At 34.3% G+C, this 22442-nt stretch overlaps 1 protein-coding gene across 5 annotated transcripts in view; it reads right to left on the minus strand.

Annotated features, from left to right (window-relative positions):
- Positions 1-22442, minus strand: part of LOC124366266 (E3 ubiquitin-protein ligase HECW2) — a 106231-nt gene that overhangs the window by 34978 nt on the left and 48811 nt on the right. For all 5 annotated transcript variants that reach the window (XR_006922796.1, XM_046822666.1, XM_046822667.1 and 2 more), the window contains 2 exons: positions 21677-21766; positions 18692-18858 (listed from right to left, as the gene is read on the minus strand). Coding sequence is in view for 4 of the 5 variants with exons in the window: in XM_046822666.1 (XP_046678622.1) it covers positions 18692-18858; positions 21677-21766 (257 nt within the window). In the remaining variant the exon portion in view is untranslated. The remainder of the gene's footprint in view (positions 1-18691; positions 18859-21676; positions 21767-22442) is intronic.

A 22442-nucleotide genomic window follows, 5' to 3' on the forward strand; every position in this document is an offset into this window, starting at 1 on the left:
GCTGAACTGGGATTAATTATTAAAAAACCTGACAAAGAGAAATTCTTGGGTACATTTTGTTAGCCCACGCCAAACCTTGCGAAGTCTTGTAAACGAAAACATCATACTGTAATCGTCAAGTTTTATTGTCCGCTGAAATGTAATTGTTTAACCTTGTTTTACAAGAATTGGGTTCGGGTAAAGTTCTTATCTTATTGTATTTATTTATCTTATCTATGTCTTCGGTCATAACTGCAGCGTAAACCAAAGAAAAACATCCCCAGAGATAATGCTTATCTTGTAACTGAATAAAATGCAAAGGGTCTGATCATAAATGCTTGAGAGTGTATCAAATATTAAAATACAAACAAACCTAAACAGTAGTTTTATTGATTTGGTGTCAGCTAACAATAAAGCCCTACATTTTCTTTCTGTCTTGAAAGAGATCACCAATTAAAATGTTTAATCTACTGGCGAAAGACACCAACATAACCAATTACTGATACTAAATTGGTTTGAATGAAGCGTAATTGACGAGTTAGGTGTTATCTTGTTGCCAGTTAATTAGGAATGTTGTTCAGCAAGTGTCTCTAATTAGTACCCAAATAATGAATGGTAAAAAGGCAATCCTACAGTTTTACGTGGAGTCCGAACCACGGAAACACCAGTCTTCGGCTTTCTGTTTAGGTTTCTGGAATTCAACGTCCAATGTCAAATCAATAGTGCCTATTAAACTTATTTATACAAACTCGTACATGTATTACATTGTTATTTTTTAAAAAAGGTCAACTCATGACGAACAATAACTTTGCTATAGCACCTTTACTTCGAATATTCTACTACACTTTAAGTTAAAAAAAACAAACTCAAATCATTTTTAATGTTCCAAGTTTAACTTTGCAAACAACCGTGTTGGTGGGAAATATTAGTTTATTCACAGATCCCTAGCAGATCGAAGATTCGAGTCGACCAACACTTTATTCTTCGTAAACTGTGTCTCATATCTTCTTCTCGTGAAGGTGTGGTGTGCACTTATAAAAAATAGTTTTATTCCAGAACATTTACGCTGATAAGATAAAGATACGCTCTTTAGGTCTTTAGCTCTTCAACTTTTCTGATAACAATGATGACAGTTATTGGGCGTGTTTATCAGATTCCGCGAGCATTAGGCCATTTCGACACACCACCAGAGAGGACTGAACCCATATTACACTTACAGAAACAAACATTGCAGTTCTTGCTTCAGAAGTCGGCCTTGAACACAAAAACTCCTTCTTTTCTCCATTATTCGATTCAATTATTGGCCAAACCTGTTTCTTTTGTAAATTTTATTTGTGTATACAACAATCGTGACACTAGGTCAAAAATACCTTTATTATGACCGTATCGCATATTAGGAATAATTATAAATCAAAGAACTAAAAATATGGAATTCGACAAAATTAATTACGTCATTACGAAGACCACTGTGGGAAAACTAAAATACACACAGCTACGCACAAGGCAAAATATTTATAATTATTGCAGTTACATTTCACTACAATAATCGGGTGTGGCAATAGCCGAGCGGTCCAAGACGTCGAACTTTGGATTTGCATTAGAGATAGCGCGCTGGTTCAAATTCTGTTTGTGACCCTTACACTTTTTATCAGTACCATCGACCTTGTACTGTATCGACTCTCCCCTTTATTGTGTTCGGTAAGATCCTCGCACAGGACAGTAGCCCATGAGGATGGATAAAATAAGGTTGAACAACTCCTTAAAACATTATTTTTTATGAAAAAAGTGTATATGGCGTTAAATAACGTGCAGGGGTTAAGTTTGCCTTTCAATGTAAAAATGAATCCTTTTTTTGAAATTTGTTTTTGACTATGGAAGGGTTGTGAAGGAAACAGGATTTTCCGGACATTTGCCATCGTTCAGTGATACAAAAAAATCGGTAACACAACGTTTCGAGACCTGCAATCTGATCTCTTCTTCAATGAAGAAGAAATCAGATTGAAATGAATTGTCTACGTAATTTATGGCAGCTTTGACCTTCTGCATTGGTGAACAACTCGTACCATTACTGAAATGAATAAATTTATTTATTTTTAAAATAGTCCCATAATAAAATCAACATTCCAAATATAAGTAATGAATGTCAGGATGATTAATACGAATTTACGTGCCTCTACTAGGCGGGGCCATTCGGTTTGGACGTCACACGAATTTTGATATTCCGTTAGAATTCTAATTCAGCTCAATTAACACGACGTTGCTTCCAAAAACACCCTCAGCTACTTCTGCAGGATACCTGAATCATGAAACTTCAATGAATAATGCGACGACTTTCTCCCAACCCTTTATCCGAAGTGTCAGCTCCAACTGCGCGATGCGGAGTGCAAATTCCCGGCCGGAAACGGAAAGACGTTAGCCCCCATACAATGACCGGACACCGTTAAGCGCAAGCTAAGTCGCAGGTGGAGGACGGGGGAAGAAGCCAGAGCGGCAACGGTCACAGACAGACAGACAGGTGTAGTCGTGGCTTCCATCCCAATGCACGGGACTGTGCATTCCATAAATTTAAATAACAGATTACTCCGTAACCTAATCGTAGTAAGAGTTACAGCTGGTTCTCTACCCTATGCGTATAAAAACTGACTTCGTTTAATTTGTTTAAAATTGTATATGGTAGAAGAAACGAATGCATACTATATTTAAATAACCCAAAAGATTTCCCCTGCTATAAATACTGGATGATAGACCCCCTCCCCCCCCCCCCCCCCGAGAATAAAATTTCTGGATACGCCCCTGCGCGTGAAATGAATCACTAAGCTCTTCAGTTTTGTGCGCAAACTGTGGAGCACAGAGAGAACGCTGTCCGCGAGAGGTAAAATTTACGCAACAAAACCGGTTACGTTGTTTACACTCAGTCTGTCAATGAAGAGATTGTTGCTAACATCGTTTATGCACTCTCCAATCGGTAACTTAAAAAACTTGAAGGAATTACACGGACGTTATCTGTTGACCTAGATGCCAGTTTACCTAGCAATTTGTGGGGAGGGGGGGGGTACTTACTGAAACACCCCTGTAAATCCTCTTGATCAACAAATTAGTAGAACTTTTACAGTTAAATAATCGAACACTAGTCTACGATTTAAACATTAAAATCCGTTGGGTCCGTTAGTTGTTTGTAAACAAAAAAAATTTCGTTATCTGCGATAAATTTTAATTTTCCGTTACTGGCCTCTGATTTATCGCCAACCACTTTAAAACACGCTATCTCTCCACCCGCCAAACCCGTTCCGTTATCAGTGTTGACCCCATTCCGACTGATAAGGGAAGGAGGAAACATTTACTAATCAAACACTTTCAATTGCTAAAATGCATTGTTTATTTTATTATAAAAATCGTAAAAAGATAAAAGTGAACATTCTGATAGATTTCTTGCGAAAAAATTCAAAAGTCCTGGATTCTTACGTTACTTTTAATTTAATTAATACAAACGATTAACTCGCTAAATATCAATCTGCTGACAAGAGGCACATAAAAAGCAAACACGACAGTATATGTCAACACGGAACCAAGGACGTAGCCAGTGCGGGGGTCCAAGGGGTCCCCCGCCAAAGTTTTCAAATTAAATTTTCAGCTAACGATTATTATTATTTAAATAATTCAGAATTACTGACACGTAATGCCGAAAGATCGTTCTCAACATTTAAATGGGTTAAGAACTTCTTAAGGAACAGAATAAGGAATGAGCGGTTGACTGCACATTTCTTACTTTCTGTCCATTTCAGTAAAATGCCAGTTTCTCCAAGGCAAGTACTAGATACGATGGCTAAGAAATCCAGAAGAATTTTACTTTTGTATACATTAGTTTACATATTATCACTTTTCGATGTGGATTTGTACACTATATACTGTGTTTTGCAAACAATAAAAACATCTTTTTGTAATTGCATTAATACATAAGTCTAATCAATTTTAATTATTAATCCAACACAGCCTACTAAAGCAATGCCTGCACAATTATGAATATCAGTCGTCAATACAACCAACGAATATGCTCACTTATTTCATTCTAATTTGGCATTTCACTATTATTACAGATCACGATAACATTTGAAACTGAATATACGTCAGTTCAACTCACTTTTCTACACTTCCTAATGCAGAATTTCACTGTTTTCACCGTATAATTGGTGCACAGAGCGATTAAACTAGTGAATGGAACGTCATTAGTTTCTCACATGACCGTAATGTAAGAATTATGCAAAACATAAACGCCATATGTTCTGTATTAATTTTTACTGTATAAGGAATATTAAATTATTTAATGTTAATAACTATACAATATTGGCTTGGTAGCTGTGAACTCTCGCAAAATGAGCTACGCTTACGTTCAATTTTTTCCGAACTCCTTGTAGACCATCCTTTATTGGATGTGAAGAGTCACTAACTACCTTAAAACTATTTCTTAAGTCCAGTATTCATTTACCAAGTTTAACTTTCACAACATGAGCCAAGACAAGAATATTAAACCACCTAGAACAGGACCTCCTACATTGTAAATGTTTCGAACTTTAAACCAGCATAGTTCTTTAAAGACCGGACCTTTTGAGGTCGGATTTGCGGCATTGTACTCTACTAATAAAGACCTTTAATTTGATGTACTACTCGACCTATGCTCTCATTAAAGATCTCCTTCTGACTCCTTGCGGGCCATCTCTCTTCAAAAGTAGATTTATATGTGAAGCCATGTCCCAGAAGTAATGCACTCTGAAGGATATCGAGGCTACAAAAAGACTCCCCAGCAAATTGGTGCACACGGCTGTTGAGTGAAAAACTCGTTAACAATGTTCCGATTTGAGAAAAATTTGTTAATGTTGAGTTTAGCTCCATCTCAACTTCCTCTTAGTGCAGAGACTGGAATCTGACGCTGTCACAGACGAGTCTTGGAATCTCTGTTGTCAACGTGATCAGACAATAAAAACACCTCTCTGAGGTGTCTCTGATGTTGAAACGATGTAAAGATTCCACGTTGAGCTTCTCTATCTTCGACTATTTTTGGATCTCTTCAGACGAACATGACTCCAGATTCCAGGAGTCAAGTCAAATTCCAGACGCTGCACTAAGAGGAAGAGGAAGAGGAACTGGAACTAAACTCAACATTCACATTGAATCAACCCTTCCCACATAGCTAAGTTATGTTGAAATTGCTCAAAATCATTCAATAAATTAATATTTACAAACGTAACGATACTATTTGAAAAAGGGGGAACCAAACCTGACAAATGTTGTACAGTGAAACCAGTGCGGAAGAGGAAGACGATTTTTAATACAGGATCAAATCGGTGAGGGTAAAAAATTCTAATAAAAACGTAGGTGGTAAAATTGTTCTCTAAAGTCCGAACTTGGATGAGGCAGTAAAGGGAAGGACAACTTTCACTTCCACCCCCAATAAACTATAGATTTATAACCTTTACCTCTGGGGTTGTCACCCCTCCCCCACCACACCACCGGTAGAACAAATGTTTGTTCTTTGTCCCTGTCCATTATGGGGTGGCTAAAACAGACATCATTTTAGAGCAGCCTGAATGCATTACAAACTAGAGTGGGAGAAACAAATATACAGTACTTCCGTTTGTTTATTTATGTATTTTATTATATTTCTAAGTTTCACTATATTTTGAATTATAAATGCCAAATTTCAGTTGCAACTCAGAAGACATCCTACACCACATTTCAAAATGAACTTTTAATTACAAAAAAACAGTTTTTACCAAAGTGAAAATCCATACTCATTAATTATTTAAAAGTTCAATAATTATTGTTTAGTCAATAAAAACACGTTTTAAAGGTAAACTTTGAAAGCACGTTTTTAACTTCAACAAAAGTTTACTTACTATTAAAACCATATTTGTCCCATTAAAACTGCACCATAAATCTTTAAAACTACAAGTTGTTAGACCCCATTGGAAGTTGTAATTTATAATGTAATTTATAATGTGATTAACCCAACTACATTAATTTACATTTGAACATTAATATAGTAATTTCCAATCATAAACCCTATTTTGGTAACTTGTAGTGGAAAACAATTAATAGAACATTAAACAAATTATTATTTTAAAAATTAATAAAAAAGTAAATAAAAACGTGTCGTCGATCAATAACTCTTGATAGAAGGGTCTTGAAGACTTGTATTTTGGTACATAGGTTCATCTTTGTCAGAAGCAGCAAAGGACAACACGTCCGTTGTCCGTCTATTGACCGTATGTCCTGTTGCTTCCTCCTGGTCCAAGGAAGACACTACTACTACTGTGTTTGGAGTAAAAAACGATGGACAGCCCGTCCGTCTGTCTCTCTGTTGTCCGTTCGTTCTGTCACTTTCTCCTGGTCGAAGGAAGACACTACTGTATTTGGAGTAAAAAACTACGGACAGCCCGTCCGTCTGTCTCTCTGTTGTCCGTTCGTTCTGTCACTTTCTCCTGGTCGAAGGAAGACACTACTATATTTGGAGTACAAAACGACGGACAGCCCGTCCGTTTGTCTCTCTGTTGTCCGTTCGTTCTGTCACTTTCTCCTGATCGAAGGAAGACACTACTGTATTTGGAGTAAAAAACGACCGACAGCCTGTCCGTCTCTCTCTCTCACTGTTGTCCGTTCGTTCTGTCGCTTCCTCCTGGTCCCCTGTATTTGAATTTGTTTAACGGGAAGTCCTTCCGTCTCTGTTGTCCGTTCGTTCTGTCACTTTCTCCTGGTCCAAGGAAGACACTACTGAATTTGGATTAAAAAAACTATGGACAGCCCGTCCGTCACTCTTTCGTAATGTCCTGTCTGTTGCTTCGATACTCCGCATATTGGTTTACTTTGTGATAGGATATTCTCAATTTAAATACTACTACTTTTTTATGACTTTCAGTTTTGTACTTCATTACAGTGACTAGATCAAGGTAATGTCGTACCGGTATTGCTTTCTCTGCCCAGAGGAAGTTATAAAATTGTACGGGAACGAGGTTGATCTAGAGCAGGGGCGGGTATAGAGGACAGTCTCACAGAGGAGAGGGGCATTTACTAGAAGATGAGGAGTAATTTAGGGGGCTTCTGCCCCCTCCCCCCAAATTAGTAAAACTTTCAATTGTCTTTGAATTTAATTTAGTAACTCATATAATTAGTGCTATTTTGACTGTGCATTATTCATTCCAGCTTCGTCATTGCAAAATTTGTTATATAACTTAAAATACACTAAAATACAAGAATACAAAATTGTTAGTAGGTTAACTGCAGTATGAATTACAAATACAGCTTCAATTTTTAAACATACTTTGTTAGTTTAAAAAATAAAAAAGGAATAACAAAAATATTGTTGCCACATTTTCGGAATACAGCAGTTACGGTAATTTTTATTGACACTTGCCATCATAAAATTGGTTTGAAAAGCTCTTCATTTTAATACAAATATATGTTTTAACATAATATAATCTTTTTAACACTATGTAATTATATCTTCTTGATCTTGTACTTTGCAACAACACAAGTTATATTTTGTACGAATTCGAATAAGTTTTCTCTTGTTAATCACATTGGAAACATCAGAAATATGCTCAAGTCATGAAACAATTAAAAACAGTCTCTTGCATGTACTTAACGCTTATATCTGTCATAATACTGTATCTGGAGTAATACCGTTGATTGTAATAGTTACAGAATATATAACTCATCCAATGTTAGATGTAGGGAAATTGAGCGCTCCAGACTGGACTGGGCTGCCCTCATTTAAACGATAGATAACAATCAAAGATACAGATAACACTCAAAGACGCAGATAACACTCAAAGACGCAGATAACAATCAAAGACGCAGATAACAATCAAAGACACACATAACAATCAAAGACGCAGATAACAATCAAAGACACACATAACAATCAAAGACGCAGATAACAATCAAAGACACACATAACAATCAAAGACGCAGATAACAATCAAAGACGCAGATAACAATCAAAGACGCAGATAACAATCAAAGATGCAGATAACAATCAAAGATGCAGATAACACACTGCTGATTAGTATTTTCAAGCAGTAAACAAACTGACCCTCCTCTGGCAGTAAACAAACTGGCTCTTCTCTGAAATAATGGGACTGCCTCCTAAAGACAAATCATCAACGTACCACTGCTGATTAGTATTTTCGAGCAGTAAACAAACTGACTCCTCTGGCAGTAAACAAACTGGCTCTCCTCTGAAATAATGAAATTGCCTCTCTAAAGACAAATTATGAACATGCCACTGCTGATTGGTGTTTATAAGCAATAAACAAACTGGCTCTCCTATGAAATAATGGGCTTTCCTCTCTAAAGACAAATTATCAACGTTTCACTGCTGATTTTCAAGCAGTAAACAAACTGACTCTCCTCTGGCAGTAAACAAACTGGCTCTCCTCTGAAATAATGAAATTGACTCTCTAAAGACAAATTATGAACATGCCACTGCTGATTGGTGTTTATAAGCAATAAACAAACTGGCTCTCCTATGAAATAATGGGTTTTCCTCTCTAAACACAAATTATCAACGTTCCACTGCTGATTTTCAAGCAGTAAACAAACTGACTCTCCTCTGGCAGTAAACAGAATACTTTGTATCAGTCTCTCAACAGCTGATAGCCGACCCCTCCCCCCCACGCGAGGCAGCCCTCGCACACTGTTGCCGTCAACCGCATTCCATGTTCCTGAGTCCTGTCACTCCGCTAGAAATTAGCAAATACCATTAAATCCCTAAATAATAAAAGATCTACTGGAATTGACAATATATCAGTCCAATTAATAAAACATATTGAAACTGCTATATCTGAAGTATTATCATATATTGTCAACTTAAGTTTTGAAACAGGCAAGTTTCCTTCTAAATTAAAACAAAACTATAATTGTACCTATTTTTAAGAAAGGCAGCCCCGAAATGATACAAAACCACAGACCGATAGCTCTATTGCCTATTATATCTAAAATTCTAGAGAGATGCATTAAATCTAGGCTACTTTCATTTTTTAAATAAGAACAACTTTTTTTCATCTAACCAATTTTGGCTTTACTAAAGGTAAAAGTACAGAATCGGCTATTGCAACTTTTATGGAGGGAATTTTAAAACAGCATAAATAATAGTCATAAATGTACAGGATTATTTATAGATTTTTCAAAGGCCTTCGACCTTGTTGACATTGACATACTTCTAGACAAATTAGAACTCGCTGGAATAAGAGGACCTTTGCTAAACTGGTTTAGTAGTTTTCTAAAAGGAAAGAACCCAGCAAGTAAAAAATTCAAAACTGTCTCAGTCACGCAAAAATCTATTGTGAAAGTGTACCCCAGGGATCGGTACTGTCTGCAACACTATTTTTAATTTTCATAAATGATTTAATGAATGTTCCATTCAAGGGTGAAATAATAGCATTTGCCGATGATGTTGCCCATCCATTACTCCAAGAAAAGTTGGGGAAAACATATGGGTCGACATTAATGAAGATTTGCAGTCCTTGGGAACCTGGTGTATTAACAACAGAATGAAAATAAATGCTGAAAAAACAAACTTTATTAATTTTGACCTAAAACAATACTCTTTCCCTAATACTTTAAAATATCACGATTATTTAAATTGCTCAATCAATGATAACTGTCCCTGCCCGATTATTAGTCAAGTAACTCATATAAAATATCTGGGCGTAATTCTAGACGAAAACGCTTCATGGAAGCAACACATCTATCATCTACAGACTCAATTAAGAAAAAAATATAAGAACGTTCTATTATTTAAGAAATCTTTTAAACCGATGACCTTTTACGTATGCTATATTTTGCCTTAATCCACTCAAGACTGACTTATGGTATAGAAGTGTGGGGTGCAGCAAACAATACCACACTAAATCCATTAGAAAATCATACAAAAACACTTTATAAGGATCATAACATTTAAATCCAAACACGAACCGTCCTTGCCTCTATTTCGCCTCCTAAAAATTCTGCCTCTGAAATACCTTTTTATTTTTAAAGTATTAAAAATGTTTTACATACGTAGTGGAAATAAATGTTCAAAACAATTTCGCTTCTATACCAGGGCAGCTTCTAAAGTAACATACATTAGACCAAAAGTGAATAAAACTATGTTCAGTAAAACATTTATATTTTTAGGCCCAAAAATTTTTAATATTTTACCAATAGACATAAAAAACAGTCAAAACATAAGGCTATTTCAGATTAAATTAAAATCATGGCTGTTTGATAAAGACAACATTAATGACCTGGTAGAAATATTACATTAGCTATAATTATGAAAATTAAAAAAAACGAATTCCTATTGTAGAATATATGGAATAGAGTTTATATGCGTTTGTGTAAATATTTTTAAGTATTCAATTGTTTGGCTTTATTTAATGTATTGGATGTTTTTAGTTCACCTACTGACGAGGTTACTTAGTGAAGTGAATAGTTTACTTAGTTTATTTTACTTACTCGTATTAATGTAAAGTGCACTTTGGTTCAGTTAAAATAAATAAGTGCTGACACTGCAGCGGACCGCTAGGTTATAAGTAATATTTAGACTGTTTGATGTAAGAAGTTCTTGTTTATTTTTCATTGTGCTAGTCACCTTTACTTGATGCGGTGACTAGTCATTCCAAGTTTTTTTTACATATGTTTACCTTTGTTATTTAATGGTGGAATAAATACATTCTTATTCTTATTCTTAAAAAAACAAACTGTCTCTCCTCTGAAATTATGAGATTTCTTTAAGTCCTGAAAACGCTACAGTTGGTTAGCTTTTGCAGTTATCTGAATTCAGTAGAAATTCAAGATTGACAATTTGCTATTGAATTATGGGAGGAGTTATCGAAGTGATGAATTTATTTCACAACAATCTTAGCTTCTGAATACGCTTTCTGATCAAAGCTAAAACCAAAAGAAATTCAGTAGCAGACAAACCGGTTGATCCAACTGTATTATAATACAACCTTGAACTGTCAGGTGGGTGTAAGTGAGACTGACGCTGTAGCTACTGTGGAACACAGAACACAGGACACAGTGGTCAGGATGTGAGTCACAGTCAGTCACTGAGATCGATTCTGTGATATCAGCATTACTTATGTAGTGGGCCCATGCTCTTGTCTTAGTCCATATTCTTCCTTCTTTGCACTAATTCTTTCAAAATAAATAAATATATCCGATTTGTTGATCAATTACAATAAAAACTTCAATAAACGTATGTGGCATAGGATTATTTTTAAGAATTAAAAATTTATACAGATTACAATATTCTAACCACCAATGATAATTTGAGAAACTGACATGAACAATTAATAATTCTGTGACCAATTCGATTCACCAAACAAGGGTAACCTGCACAGCTATACAAGGCCTCATTGTCATCGATGGGATATGTGTTGAAGCTAAAACCCCAATTCCAATGGACCCTAGTATTAAACCTCTTGAAATACCAAATGCCTTTTATGTAAAATATTATACAACTTTTGAAACAACTAGTCCGTTAAGGACAACTTTCTCAATGATTTTTGAAAATGAAGGTAACAATGATATTGGTCGGTAATTCTGTACTTCTTCTTTAGATCCAGTTTTATGTTAGGGAACTATTAAACATTCATAATCCATACGGATCATCATATTGTGATGTTATTTATTAAGCCTACAGTGTCATAACTAACATTTAAGTTTTTTCCAGCTTCATCAAAACATTGCTTAGAGTACGGTACACAGTTAAATTATTGAAATATTTTGGCCTTGCTGTGGACAGGTTCAGTAAACAGATACTAAATCAAACCTATCAATAAAACATAAAACTCTTTAAGTGAGTACAAAGTTACCACTATTGTCTGAGACTTAATCAACTTAAGGTCTGAGTTAGGGATAGTGCAAATTCAAATCCTGCATGTGACCGTTGGCCTTTTTACGAGTACCATCAACCTTGTACTATCCAACTCTCCTCTTTATTCTGCTTGATAAGATCCTCACACAGGCCAGTGGTCCATGAGGACGGACAGAATAAGGATGAAAGCCAAATCAGCCTTTCCAGTGACCAATACGATTTCTTTATTACAGGCTGCCAGCTTTTTGATAATTTGACGCTATCTTCTATGTTGACTATTTTTCTCTTATTATCCATAAACAGAAAGGAATCTTTGTAAGTACTTAAGTTTTGTTAAAATCTCTAAGTTCATACTAACCTTACTGTTTATTGTACAATAATTAATATTTTTCACACTTAACATGTCTAGGCACCTTGAATTCTTAAATAGATATTGAATACCTAAAAAGGTTAAAGTTGAAGTTCGCTCTTGATTAAAATGTTATATGCTCTCTGCAGAATAGTCATTATTTCAAATAACTTTTAAGGGATTTCAACTGTTTTCCCTTTACCCAAATGGTATTGAAACCAACTCAAAATTTGTATCCATTGAATGATTTGATAATTTAAGATTTTGATAAGATAAAACCATAGTTAAATACTTCATCTATTTAACTATGAAGATAATAGGATTTTTCCGGACATTTGCCATCGTTTAGTGATACGAAAAATCAACGAACCATCCATGAACAATGGCAAATATCCAGAAAATCCTGTTTCCTACACAATCCTTTCATTGTCAAAAACAAACTTCAAACAAAGAATATTCATCTATCTCAAAAGATTTAGCTAAGATATTTAATTTCTAAATGAAGGATAGGAAAAACGTTTTACCACTCCATCCCTTTGTAAAAAAAGACAAAAATTCATAACAATTCATGTTTTTAGTTTATGCATCTAAATTTTGATCGAACAAGTTGATTAGCTGCAATAAAACTATTAAAATTTGTAACCTTGGCAACCCAAGAAATAATGCTTTAATGTTTTAGTTGGCATGAGTCATAACAAGAAAAAATTACAATAATCAACAAAACAGATACGAGATCAGTAACACAAAGGATAATATTGTCACACATGGCTGCACTAATTGCTGCCAACCTTGACACAGTCCTAGAGATAAACGTATCCCAGTGACAATTGTATCTGGAGTAATAAACAGGTGGCAGCAGTGGAGTGTGACAGGACGGCCTAGGTTGACCACAAAATTACGGTAGGAGGTGGCCTGTACACAACACTGGTGGTAACAGGTCCTGTACCGTAACTGTACAGAAATAGTGGAAAATGCTTCACCATTCACATACCGTACTCTGAACCTTCGTTTTTTTAGTCTGTGTTGTGTTTCTAATAGAGATTTAAATTTCAAAAACAAAACAATATTAGAAAAAATTTAAATTTTTGTCTCAAGGCTAGACAACCTTCAAAGGTACTTTGAAAAATTAAAAAATTAAAATAATAAAGGTCCAAATGAGCGGGAACAAATTTTTTTCTTACATATTCCTCAGCGAATTTCCAAACTGACAAATCACGACTTTTCTTCCATTATTCTAATAAATAAACAAAACCGTTAAAACCGAATTTCTTTCTGGTCTTTTGGTTCTTAGCCTTCATCTTCCTTCAATTATAGACATCAATTCTTTTGCTCGGTTGAAATTTAGAATGGGACAAAAATAAAACCTTTTGATTTGTTCTGGGAACATCAATCTCTTTGTTGTTGACCACACAAAAGGGTAAAAACAGTATCGTGGTTATCTCATGTATCACTTTATCAGGATTGATCTTTTTTCCTTTAGAACATTTTAGAGCTGTGGAAATTACGTCCATTTTCTAATAGAGCCTAGGGTTTTGATTATGATTTATCATGGATTTCTCCATTATCATGTTCCATGAGACAGATCATCTTCCAATATCTGAACAAATCCAATGTCTTCATTGAACAAAACAAAGCTGTTTGGATCATCAAAAGACTAAATCTGTTACTACAGAAGACATTCTCCATCACTCAATATTCTCCCGTTCCTCTTTTTCATCTATGAACTAAACTTGTATGTTCAGACCCTCATAACGGTTAGGAATATTCATATACTACATTGAGGTCCTAACAGGCTACATTGAGGTTGCACTCGTAACAGGCTACATTGAGGTTGTACTCGTAAAAGGCTACATTGAGGTCCTAACAGGCTATGTTGAAGTTGCACTCGTAACAGGCTACGTTGAGGTTGCACTCGTAACAGGCTGCATTGAGGTTACACTCGTAACAGGCTGCATTGAGGTTACACTCGTAACAGGCTGCACTGAGGTTGCATTCGTAACAGACTACATTGAGGTTGCACTTGTAACAGGCTACGTTGAGATTGCCCTCGTAACAGGCTACATTGAGGTTGTACTCGTAAAAGGCTACATTGAGGTTGCACTCCTAACAGGCTGCATTGAGGTTGCACTCGTAACAGGCTACGTTGAGGTTGCACTCGTAACAGGCTACATTGAGGTTACACTCGTAACAGGCTGCATTGAGGTTGCATTCGTAACAGGCTATGTTGAGGTTGCACTTGTAACAGGCTACATTGAGGTTGTACTCGTAAAAGGCTACATTGAGGTCCTAACAGGCTATGTTGAAGTTGCACTCGTAACAGGCTACGTTGAGGTTGCACTCGTAACAGGCTGCATTGAGGTTGCACTCGTAACAGGCTACATTGAGGTTGCACTCGTAACAGGCTGCATTGAGGTTGCATTCATAACAGGCTGCATTGAGGTTGCACTCGTAACAGGCTGCATTGAGGTTGCATTCATAACAGGCTGCATTGAGGTTGCACTTGTAACAGGCTACATTGAGGTCCTAACAGGCTATGTTGAAGTTGCACTCGTAACAGGCTACGTTGAGGTTGCACTCGTAACAGGTTACATTGAGGTTGCCCTCGTAACAGGTTACATTGAGGTTGCTCTCGTAACGGACTACATTGAGGTTGCTTCCACTCGTAACAGGCTACATTGAGGTTGCTCTCGTAACCGACTACATTGAGGTTGCACTCGTAATAGGCTACGTTGATACAAACAGAACAGTCAAGGAATTTGAGATAAGATTTTATCATTATTTGTAGTTTTAGTTCAAAGACATTACATACAAGGTGGTATATTTTACATGTATTTTATTGTTCATATTCAGTAAATATTTGAATTATTTAATGTAATGAATTGACATTTAATTCAGCGCCGACTGATAATTATATTTGCTTATGTTGGTAATGTTGATTCTGTTAACAGCTGTTTTATAGTTTCTTCTATATTGATTTTTGTATATTAATTTATATCTTTAGCCATGATTTGAACCATAGAATTTTTAGATAAGCCCAATGCTGAATTTAAATTTTTCAATAAATTGTCCTTGTTCTCAACTCACAAAGTCCAGATACTATGACACCTCCAAATTGATTGAGTGAGGAACACTGTCAATGTTCCTGCAATTTCTTCATTTAAACTATGTAACAGGCTACGTTGAGGTTGCACTCGTAACAGGCTGCATTGAGGTTGCACTCGTAACAGGCTACGTTGAGGTTGCACTCGTAACAGGCTATGTTGAGGTTGCACTAGTAACAGGCTACATTGAGGTTGCACTCGTAACAGGTTACATTGAGGTTGCCCTCGTAACAAGTTTCATTGAGGTTGCTCTAGTAACGGACTACATTGAGGTTGCTTCCACTCGTAACAGGCTACATTGAGGTTGCTCTCGTAACCGACTACATTGAGGTTGCACTCGTAACAGGCTACGTTGATACAAACAGAACAGTCAAGGAATTTGAGATAAGATTTTATCATTATTTGTAGTTTTAGTTTAAAGACATTACATACAAGGTGGTATATTTTACATGTATTTTATTGTTCATATTCAGTAAATAATGTGAATTATTTAATGTAATGAATTGACATTTAATTTAGCGCCGACTGATAATTATATTTGCTTATGTTGGTAATGTTGATTCTGTTAACAGCTGTTTTATAGTGTCTTCTAAATTAATATATTGATTTTTGTATATTAATTTATATCTTTAGCCATGATTTGAACCATAGAATGTTTAGATAAGCCCAATGCTGAATTTAAATTTTTCAAGTAAGCAATTGTCCTTGTTCTCAACTCACAAAGTCCAGATACTATGACATCTCCACTTTGATTGGGTGTTTAACAATGTTCCTGCAATTTCTTCATTTAAACTACGAATGAGCAATAAAGGTCATAAATACATCGACATTAACTTTATTAATTATGCATTGTTTGAAGTTTTTCAAAATATAACTTTTCCCAGTTATGCCCATAATATAACACTGCTACCAAGTTACATGCCAAGAAATTTGGTAATTAATTTTCCTTTCCAAATTTTGTGTAAAAGCTTATAAAACTATTTTAGGACTATTATTTGTTTACACATTAATTACTATGGTGTAGAAAGCCACTTCGTTTTACATATAAAAACAAAGGTTAGTGACAAAAATGTATTTCTGTCTTATTAAAATGGATATAGTACTTCAAAAGTATTGGTATTTGCATTTATTTTTGTTTCAGTAAATAAAGATGCAGTTTTACTTCAGATAATTCTATTCATTTTATATAAGAAACAATAATAAAATCAATAGGCTTCTAGAGAACAAAACTGTTGTGGTAAATAAGTTAAGTAAGCATTTTTTTTACCTTAAAAAATAAAGTGAATTAAATGGAAAATACATTTCCTATGCAAAAGTATACAAAGTTAATTAAATTATAAATAAATCAGTATGCTTTTAGATAATTTTATAAATTATTTATAAGAAATAGCCAAAAATATGTTTTTTTGAATTAGGCTTACAAAATGAAAGCATAGCCATTGCTCCTGCAGACCAATGATACCAACTCAACGCATATTGGTGATGAACTGGCGAAATAAAAATTGAAGGGGCTTCTATTTATTGCAAAAATTATGGTCAACCTATCTAACATTTTATTTTTTTACGATTTTTTTAAAGTTAGGGTTATAGTAGTTAACATTTGTAAACAATAATATTAATTTAAATACCATAAATAAATTTTTTAAAGTAGAATATCCTCTGAAGCACATCAGCAAAGTTCAAGATGTAATTTAGTTCTTGTTTATTTTGCAAAGTTATATCGACAACACATTATTACAATATAGACACAATGATAAAAAAAGGATAATTCACTGGCATCGAAAGCATTAAAGACCGACGATTACGGTGTAAAACTAGTGATTACATAATATGCTAAAATTAAAATCTTTGTTTCAGCGTATCATAAAAATTACGGCACTCGCACCCAAAGTGTAAAAGAGTCTTTGAAATTATATTTTTTTTTATTAATCTCTGATCATCTGGACCTAAGCAACGACTTTACTGAACTATAATGTCCATCTTATCATCTTCTAGGGCCTAAATGTCACAAGATCTACCTTTCTTCCGAATATGCCAGAAGAGATATTTATTACCAATGTGAACTATACACAAGCAAAGTAATTTAATAACTAGAAATATAGGGATAATCTGTAATATAAATTCAATATCACTTAAACAAGATAATTTCTAAATTTCATAGGGGAGTGGATTCCCCCAGGTTCCTCTACAAGTGCGGTAATTAATGTTATTACGCTGTACAGAGAGAGTTATATGTGGACATGTCGACTTACGCAATCTCATTATGTGGTTTGATGACCATATAACGCGTGGAAAATTCAAAATCAATCAAAATTTTTTGATATTGCGATATGTTACCTCAAAGCTTAGAAAAATTGTCAAATTGACAGCTCGAATGGCAAAATTTACCACTGGATAACAATGTTTCTTTGTATTCTCACATTAAGTAAAGTTAAAAATTCAGAAATAATTAAATAACTAATTTATTATATTTGATTTATTGTGAGTTTCATTATGAGCATTTGAGTGACAAATCATGAATATCTGACCGAAATTAGCTAAAATATTGAGGCTTTTCTAAACTGGTGTATTCATACTAACCGTTCATTCCCCATTTTGTTCCTTAAAAATTCTTGACTGTTGTCAATGTTGAGAACGATCTTTAAGCAGTACATGTCAGTAATACTGAATTATTTAAATAATAACAATTGTTTGGTAAAAAGTAATTGACAATTTTAAAATTTGGAGAGGCCCACATGGACTCCCTCACTAGCTACGCCCTTATCATGAAGGTAATTCGTACTTGCTGTGAAGAGCTTCTATAGACGAACATTAAAATTGCATCCAGTTTGTTTTAAGCTAGAACATATTTAAGAGACCTCAAAGCTCAACAATGTTCCGAAGACAAATTCCAGAGTACCTATTTTGGAGAGTACCTCTTTAACCACCCATTGTGTTAGCCACCACAAAACTTTTATATATACGCCACTGGCTAACACGGAGGATAATTTCAGCAGGAACAACATATTTCATGAATGTTAATGTGTTAAAATGTTTTAACAAGGTGTAAAACCGGAAAACAAGTATTTTGTAAATCTTTTAACCGGGGCTCCAAGGATTATTCAGATACCCTATATAGATTGGTTGTACAAACATATTTAAGGAAATTAATTAATTTTTTCCAACCAAACTCCAGTGTTTAACAAAGTAGTTGCTAATCTACCAACGTCTGAGTGGACTAGTTATTCCATTTGATTATAGTCCAAATCGGTTTTCATTCAACCGGAAGCGTATATAGATAAACTTTTGGGGGTCAGTACCCCCTTGGACTCAATTATTGGCTATGTCCATGGTGATCACCGCACATGCTAAAACAAACTGCGACAAATGGTAAACACTTCTATAACGATCAACTGAAGAACCTACCTGAGTAGAATGGTGAGATCTATGTCGTGACTGAGCCGGTCCAGTGCCACAGTTCCTTCCACCCTGACTGCGTTCACCTTGTCCCGCAGAGCCACACTGGAGCCCAGAGCTGCGTGCCTCTCGCGCAGGATCTCTATGATGTTCGGCTGCCGCAGGAAAGCCACCACCTGAACACAATATTTACCTTTTCTAACAAACATACTCATAAAAATATATACTAAAATACGTTCTAAGTAAAAATAAACTACGTAAAATAAATACTAAAATACATTTTAAGTAAAAATAAATTACATAAAAATAATTACTAAAATACGTTCAAAATGAAAATAAATTATATAAAAATAATTACTAAAATACGTTCTAAATGAAAATAAATTATATAAAAATAATTACTAAAATACGTTCTAAATGAAATTCACACAGTAAGATTCTTCAATTTGACTTATAAATAAGCATAATAGTATAACATTTGGAGGAGAAAATTAATTGTACTCAAGTCTAATGCAACAGGTTTGTTTTTAATTTACAAAAATTATATTTATGCAAAAACACACATCAAGTCACACATATTATAACAATACTACCGTTACTTCTCCCTCAGCCAAAACAAGAAGAAAGGTTCAAGATCCAATATTAAAGATGTTTTTATTGTCAATAAGCACAATTATAGACTATACAAAACACAAAGCAAAAATATGTTACTGTACAGGTATATTATATGCAATAACTAAAAAAAATACTTCATAATATACTAAAATGATTAGATACAGCAACTGTAAAAAAAAAAACAAATAAATAACATCTATTTATGAATTAAACCTTTGACTAACAGAGGTTTCTCTGTAAGAGTGCCCTAAAAAATGAGTTTTTAAAATATTTAAATATTGGTATGTTTTTAAAGGTTTACTGTAGGGGAAGCTATAAAAAAAAACAATCAATTTAACATATTTGAAGTTTTTTATATTTTTTATACAAATTGTTATAATTATGCATAACAATAATTTTATTTACAAAATATGAATATAAAACTAAATACTGTCAATTTTTTTATAAAAAATACAAAAGGTCTTACGGCAACGTAAAAATGAGGTTACAACTTATGTCAGATATAACAACAGAATATACATAAAGAGAAATAGAATCAGCTGATTACTCAAAACAACTAATTGAACAATGATGCATGGTGGTAAATTGGAACTGAAAAAATAGACAAAAGAGTAACTGCCATCTAGTGGGAATTACGAAAACTATTCTAGTGTTTCTTATCCATTGTACAAGATCACACAAGTATTCAGGTGAAAGATAAAATTATGAAAACTGTTTACAGCATTACTAGTCAAAGGGTTAAAACAAGTTGAAAACAATAACGAGCTGATATCAAACAAAGATCAGGTAATTATGAACGGAGAAAAAGTTTTGCTTTTCAGCCATTGTTTCATTGTAACTTTGAATTTACTGACTGGAACATCCGATACTCTTTCTGGTAAATTGTTAAAGAGAAACAGAGGATATGTACCTCAAAGAGAATAAGTCTTACTTGGAAGAGGACTTGGAAAGCTAGAACGAAGAAGACTCATACTCTATATGGAATAGCTGAGACATTATAAGTCAAATAAGTGGCAGCATGGACGAACAGAGAATGGTAATCATGCTGCTACATTCTAGTTGGGACGTTAACGTTAGTAAATTGCAAATAGCTCACGTTCTAACTTTAATGAAGCATGAGCCAGAAGCTAACTTGTGACTGAAGCAAATGTTTCGTTTTGAGTCTTTACTTTGTTTGCTCCCATAGCCTGCTTATTTTTCATAAACAATTACCATCAGTTGTTATACTTGCAATCACCAGGGCTGTATTCAGCTTTGGCGGACCCTGTCACACCGCTTCACCCCCCCCCCTCCTTCAACGCTATCCCATTGACAACCACCTATTATTTTGTTAATGTTAGTAAGATTCGTTATATGTTGCTAAAAATTTGTACGGAAATCATCTTGTTATTCGGACCATTTTAAGTGTTGTTTTTAATTAATTTAGTAAACTCTAAACATGTATAACAATTAGTCTATTAGCTGTCCAATTGAAATTATTTTTAGACAATAACGATTCTGATACAAATCTTTAAAAGACGCTTTTTAAATTTTCTTTTTATTCTCAACTGAAGATAGTTCGTCTTTTGTATCGACATTCCAGTTATGATTCATCGGATCAGACCGTACGCAAGTGTTGAGGTATTTGTTTGATCGTAGGAACTATTATTGACTTTTCTGCTTGATGCACGATGTAAAAAACAGAATCAAGATTGTTGAATCAAAATTAAAATTATTATTTTTAAAAGTAATTGTCACAGTTTGTTCTAAATTAAAAACGATATTAAAAATTTAGCCTATAATAGCGTTAAATTACTACAGTTATTAGATTAAGCTATCTCATCCGTTGACACTGTCCCTTCAGAGGTGTAGCGGGCCCGGCCTCCTTTGAGCCCGGGCTCCAGTAAAATTGTCAAAACAAAATGGTCTGAGTAGAGGCCTGGCAATCACTGTACACAAATTTGATTTCGGAAATTTGACATCGTCAATGTTACAAAAAGCAGAACACAACATTTCGAGGATTGAAGTCCACACACTTCCTCAGGTGTCAAATAAACCCTAATACATATATGTGCACAAAAATTTGAAAATTGAGTACAGCAATGGATTTGCAAAACAGTTTTGTAAGTTTGTTGTGCTAGTTTTTGTATTGGGGTTTATTTGACACCTGAAGAAGTGGGTGCACTTCAATCCTCGAAATGTTGTATTCTACTTTTTGTAACATGTAAAGACGGTGAATGTGTAAAATCCTATTACATTTTCAAATCATTCATTGTCAGTGAGAAACTATAACAAAGCAATGTTTACGGCTGTAACTGAATCACAACATATAATCGTAACAGACATAAGCAGAACCCCAGCCACATGCAGTATCCTGTTGAGAAGCATCAACCCCTGTACCTTATCATTGTATGCTGTGGGTATCTCCAGACCACGACTGCTGAGGCCTGAGGGGCCAGGGCCAGGGGGGCGGGGAGGGGGCACCGGAGCCTGTAACATAACGCAAAGACATCGTATCAAACCGTTAACATTTTATTGCCTATAAAAACAGAGCATAATTACACTACATAAACTGATTTTGTTTAACACACTAAATAGTATAGCTTATATAAAAAAAATTCAGTTACATAATCATTTGGGAGCAGATAGTAACGTTTTTGTATATTATTGAACCTGAATTGTGTTTTTAAAAAGAAATTACAATATAGTCTAAGATAAATTTACAAAAGCACATATTATTTAAAATCAATAAAACTTCATCTTATATATTTACAAATAAAAATCGTCATACACTACAATTCCAAACAAATCATAATGAACAAAACTTTAATTGAAAAAAAGCATCAGGATTCCTTTACCTGTAGAATTTTAAAGGAAATTTCATGTAAAAATTACAATTTTATCATACAGTACTAGTCATAAAAGTATCTAATCATCAAATGAAGATTCCATAAAGTATAAGTGAACATTTTTTACATAATTTAAAAAGGATAAGATAAAAGGAAAGCATAAGATAAAAGGAATTACATTAATAATAAATACCTCAACAATAAGAATAATTCAGCAACAAATCAAACTTGAAGAGAGAAAAAAATCAAGACACACAACATCTTACTACTTAACAACAGAGAAATATGAATTCAGAAACAAATCACAACTTAGAAAA

Source organism: Homalodisca vitripennis, chromosome 7 (assembly GCF_021130785.1).
Source record: "Homalodisca vitripennis isolate AUS2020 chromosome 7, UT_GWSS_2.1, whole genome shotgun sequence".
Lineage (NCBI taxonomy): Eukaryota > Metazoa > Arthropoda > Insecta > Hemiptera > Cicadellidae > Homalodisca > Homalodisca vitripennis.